The sequence below is a fragment of the Mandrillus leucophaeus genome, unplaced genomic scaffold, assembly GCF_000951045.1.
Source record: "Mandrillus leucophaeus isolate KB7577 unplaced genomic scaffold, Mleu.le_1.0 Scaffold467, whole genome shotgun sequence".
NCBI classification, from domain to species: Eukaryota; Metazoa; Chordata; class Mammalia; order Primates; family Cercopithecidae; genus Mandrillus; species Mandrillus leucophaeus.
Genome location: NW_012104998.1, coordinates 1046258 through 1050721, shown reverse-complemented (window position 1 = coordinate 1050721; position 4464 = coordinate 1046258). Strand labels below are relative to the sequence as shown.

General features: G+C 34.6%; 1 protein-coding gene across 1 annotated transcript; it reads right to left on the bottom strand.

The window, feature by feature from the left end:
- Window positions 1-649: 649 nt before the first annotated feature.
- CFL2 (cofilin 2 (muscle)) lies at window positions 650-4002 on the bottom strand. Its single transcript, XM_011995057.1, has 4 exons — window positions 3848-4002; window positions 3428-3735; window positions 3231-3307; window positions 650-3148 (listed from the first exon to the last, which is right to left on the bottom strand). The coding sequence occupies exons 1-4, from the start codon at window positions 3848-3850 to the stop codon at window positions 3036-3038; spliced, it is 501 nt and encodes a 166-aa protein (XP_011850447.1). The 5' UTR covers window positions 3851-4002; the 3' UTR covers window positions 650-3035.
- Between the last annotated feature and the right edge of the window lie 462 nt (window positions 4003-4464).

Sequence of the window (4464 nt, the reverse complement as noted above, 5' to 3'; positions counted from 1 at the left end):
TGGGACCTGCCTGCACATCTCTAGTAGCTTTAATACTATTCATAGAAAAATGAACATTCACTTTGTTTTGCATCTCCACTTACTATTAAATTTGCAAGCAAAAACAGGAACTATGAAGAGCAAAATGAGATTGTTTTTTCTGAGTGGCAAACCTAATGGAGTGTTCTTAACCTCTTGATGATTTACCATTGTTGAGATTATTCCTTAACAAGAAAACACTTTTAAAAGAATTTCCTCTCAAAGCTTATTTGCCAGATTCCATAAATTAGCTGCTACAAATGTTCTGTATCAAAGAAACTCAAACCCAGTAAGAGGCTTCTCTTCCAATGTACGAAAAAGGCACATTTCAATACACAATGCTGGCCACACTATTTTAGATAATGATGGAAAATGACAGCTGATAGCCAGTTTGGGACACATGCCAACTGTTTCCATTTGTCTGAAAATGCTAAAATTAATTGCTGTAATACTCAGTTTTTAAAGAAAATTGGTATTGATGAGAAATTATCAACTAAAATCCTTAAAAACAGAATATAGATGATGCCTCTTTGATCTGAAACACCAGTTTTTAAACTTTTAATGTTCTGAAGTGTAAGTAAACACATCTCAACAGCTTTAAATATTTTCATATATTTTATTTTTTAAACTCTTCATATATTTTATTTTTTAAACTCTCATAACTTTGCAAGCTAGCAGTAAAATATTGCCTTCAATATTTTACTAATTAGCACCGTATACCTTTTAAAGCTAACTGGAACATTGATTCATTATAAATGATTGTAAAATAAAATGATCATTTCAAATGCCAAATTAATCTCAAACAACAAGGGAACTATTATTAATTTTATCTTTTTTTTTGGCTCTACACACAAAGATGTATTTCAAAGATGAACTTAACTATATTAGTATCAGTTTTGCCAATCTAGCAAATCAAAGTATCACAGTTTAAAGCAATAGTTAATCTCTGAAATTACTAAAGAGGCATACAAGAAAGATAAGGAATCAGCTACAAAAACAAAAGATACTACGTAACTGATTTATAGTCCCTTATTTTTTGAAAGAATGAGGAAATAACTCAATGAAAAATTCCATGGTGCAAGTATCAGTTACAGATATGGTTAAGTATACATCAGTACTCTCTGTTTTGCTTATTAGAGTTTGGCCTTACCAAAAACCATCGAAATGTCCAGGATAACTCACAGGGACAACTGGAAGCCTGAAATAAAATTGCTCAGTGCAAAAAGATCCCAAACCATTCATATAATTTTAAATGAAAGCCTATTTTTAATGTTCACATCTGAAAAATCTTTCAAAAATATGGGAAAAAATCTAATTATACTAAAATTACTTCCACACATTCAAAAAAGCTTTTTAAGGGATATTTTCTTTCCTGTTTTCTGATAAAAGCATTCCTCTGAGCTATGGGGTTAAGTTCTGAGCCACGACTGACTGCTTACTAGCATGCCTGTTTTGCATACCAGTAGAATCAAGTCCAGTTTTGCCATTTGTGGATAACTATGACAAGATACAAAAGCATGTGTTTGCCATAAATAGCCCTGGCTAACAGCAAACCGCTCACACTGAGCAGATCAAATTCTCTATAAGGAGCACAGTCTGGACCATAGCCAAATCCCACTACTAACGTTTAAGACTGCTATATCAATTCCTATTCCAATTCAATTTGCAAAATATATTCAGAAATAGTAGGTGAAATGACTGTTCCGAAACATCAGAAGTATCATTAAACTTTTAAAGGAATTTTACAAATTATTTTCATTATGATCAAATAAGCAATAAGAGCTTCCTGCTTCTACTACACAACTACTTAGAAATGTAAATGTGAATAAAAAAATAACTATGCTAATTTATCCAGAGAACAAATCAGATATTGAAAAGTATTTATGCCAAAGTGCAAAAAATAATTTCTGATCTTCATATTAACACATAGGAAATAAATAATGTTTATAAAAGTACCATTCTTTAACAATGGTATTTTATATTAGTTGGCTTTAAGATAGAATATTTTTTAAACCAAATAAATCCAACAAATCTGGAAAATATCACACATGAATGTTGTACAAAAAAAATTCTCAAATGACCAGTGCAGAGATTAATAATATTACCCTAGAAGTTGTGTCACATAACATTTTGCAAAATTTCCAAGGAAAACAAGGCAACGTTCTCTAATATGCCACAATTTTTATTGCAACGTGGCCATGTTTGTAAGGGTGGGGAGTTTGATCTCAAAACAATGTTCCATTTAAGGCTCTTTTATACAGAAATTGCCATCATGACTGATATTCAAAATATCTTTAGTGTTGCAGGACTCACATGGTAAACATAAAAGTCCTACACTTATTCAGTAGTGTACACTCAATGGAAAACAAAAAGGCATTAATAACAGCTCTTTCTTTTAAGAAGGTATGCAGGTAACAGGAATGAACACTGAGGTACTAGGATAAGTTGATGACACAGTTAACAAAACTTAATTGGCATTCCTTTTAGGATATTAAACTTGTTACAAAAAGTGCTTTTAATGCATAGTGTTATATCCGTGCTGCCATGTCACAAAAATAGGCTTGCCAAGGCAGGTGAGGTGTATGAATGCTCAAGCCTCACAGAACTGCAATCAAGTGCAACTATAAATAATACTGAAAAAAGTTGACCATCTGACCAGTGGATAATACTTTCAAGGCATTCAATTAGCTTATCCTTTGCAGTATTCTAAGCTATTCACATTGACGATCACATACATTGTAGTGCTTGCTGCAAGGGAGGCATATAAGCAGTTGTTTTGGCTAAAATATGACAGGAAGGCATTCCTTGGGTTCTACATAAAAGTAACAGTATTAAACAGTCTAATGGCAATCACTGATAGGCTGCTTAAATAAATGATATTTCCTTCATTCATTGTGTTGGAAGGGCCCAGTGGAAAGGGGGAAAAAAAACAAAAAAACAAAACCTAATACTATTCCAATGGACTGAGCTGGAGAAATGCAAGCTCCTTAAGATCCAGATGGCACTTGACTGTCATTTTATAATGGTTTTCCTTCAAGTGAAACTACTACATTGCCTCCCAATTTCTCTCCAAGTGTCGAACGGTCCTTAATATCATCCAAGCCATTTACTTGCCACTCATGTTTAATACCTAAAAAGAAAAAACATTACGCAATTACTTTATTATAATGAATAAATAATAATTTCTCTGCACAAAATAATCAAGATTGTACCTGTAAATTTCTTTTTAATGGCATCTTTAGAGCTAGCATAAATCATCTTGCTTTTTAAAGGTGCACTTTCAGGAGCCCTACAGAAAAAAAAAAAAAAATTACTGAATCCCATTTATAAGAAAAACAAAGGTAAGACTGACTATGATAACAACAATCCTTGCATTTTAAAAGTACTTTTTTCTTTTGTTTTTACACACCAGAATATAAATACTAGGTCTTCTTTCTTAGACTCTTTTGTTTCGTATGTGGCATCGTACAAAGCATATCGGCAATCATTCAGAGGTAGCAACTTCACAAAAGATGTGTAGGGGTCCTCTACAGTATCACCAATGTCACCCACCAAGATCTGCTTTGCTTCCTCTACAATTATTTGTCTTTTGTCATCGCTTAAACAGAAGAGAACTGCTTTCTTTCTCTTTTTGATCTCCTCTTGTGTAGAAGATTTCCTTACTTTCATATCATTAAAAACTTTTATGACTTCATCATTCACTGTAACTCCAGAAGCCTGAAAATAAACACAGAACAGTAATTCAGAACACGTATTTTGGTTTTAACCAAAATTACTGTTTGCCTAGAGAAGACTCACTTTAGTCTGGACATCAAAAATTGCACCGTACCATGTAAGTCGTCCAATCAGATTTGTCACATTTTAAGAATCAGTAGACGATACAGCGAAGGAGTCTAACTCATCCTGCCCATTCATCCTTCTTAAAGGGGTTTGGATGTGGAAGCGAAAGGGACAAATACAAGTTGTCCCATCCCTGAAATGTTTCCTATTTCACTGGGTGATGTCAGAGCTTCAGGAGCGGCAGCAAAAATACCTTCTGTATTGTGTCAACTCGGCTGGCCTTAAAAAAACACTTTTGGATTTCAGTTAATGCTTCTACTATTTTTTTCTTTAAAGTCATCCTAGCCACTGACGTTTCCTCATAAGGAAAGAGAATCAAGTGTAAACTCCAAACCGCCCACGGCCCACAGCTCACATGCAGACACTCCAAAACTAACGGAACGAGTGTAAAAGCATTTACGGCGAGAAAGCATTTTAAAAAGTGTTTTCCCTCTTCCTTAATCTCCCGTAAGGGTTTCATTACAGGCCATCCAGACCCTGACCCACACAGCGTTCGCAGCACGTACCAATTTTAAAGCCTCGCGTGTTAAGTAAAATTAGGAAGCGAAGGGCAAAGGCGGCGCGAGCGGCGGCAGTCCGCAGACCCTCTCGCGCCCCAGCCCGCCC

Excerpts from the sequence above, each read along its gene's own strand:
- CFL2 (XM_011995057.1), bottom strand. Across the intron at positions 3,308-3,427 it reads GACCTAGTATTTATATTCTG|GGCTCCTGAAAGTGCACCTT; the intron begins GTGTGTAAAAAC and ends TTTTTTCTGTAG. Across the intron at positions 3,149-3,230 it reads CATTAAAAAGAAATTTACAG|GTATTAAACATGAGTGGCAA; the intron begins GTACAATCTTGA and ends TTTTCTTTTTAG.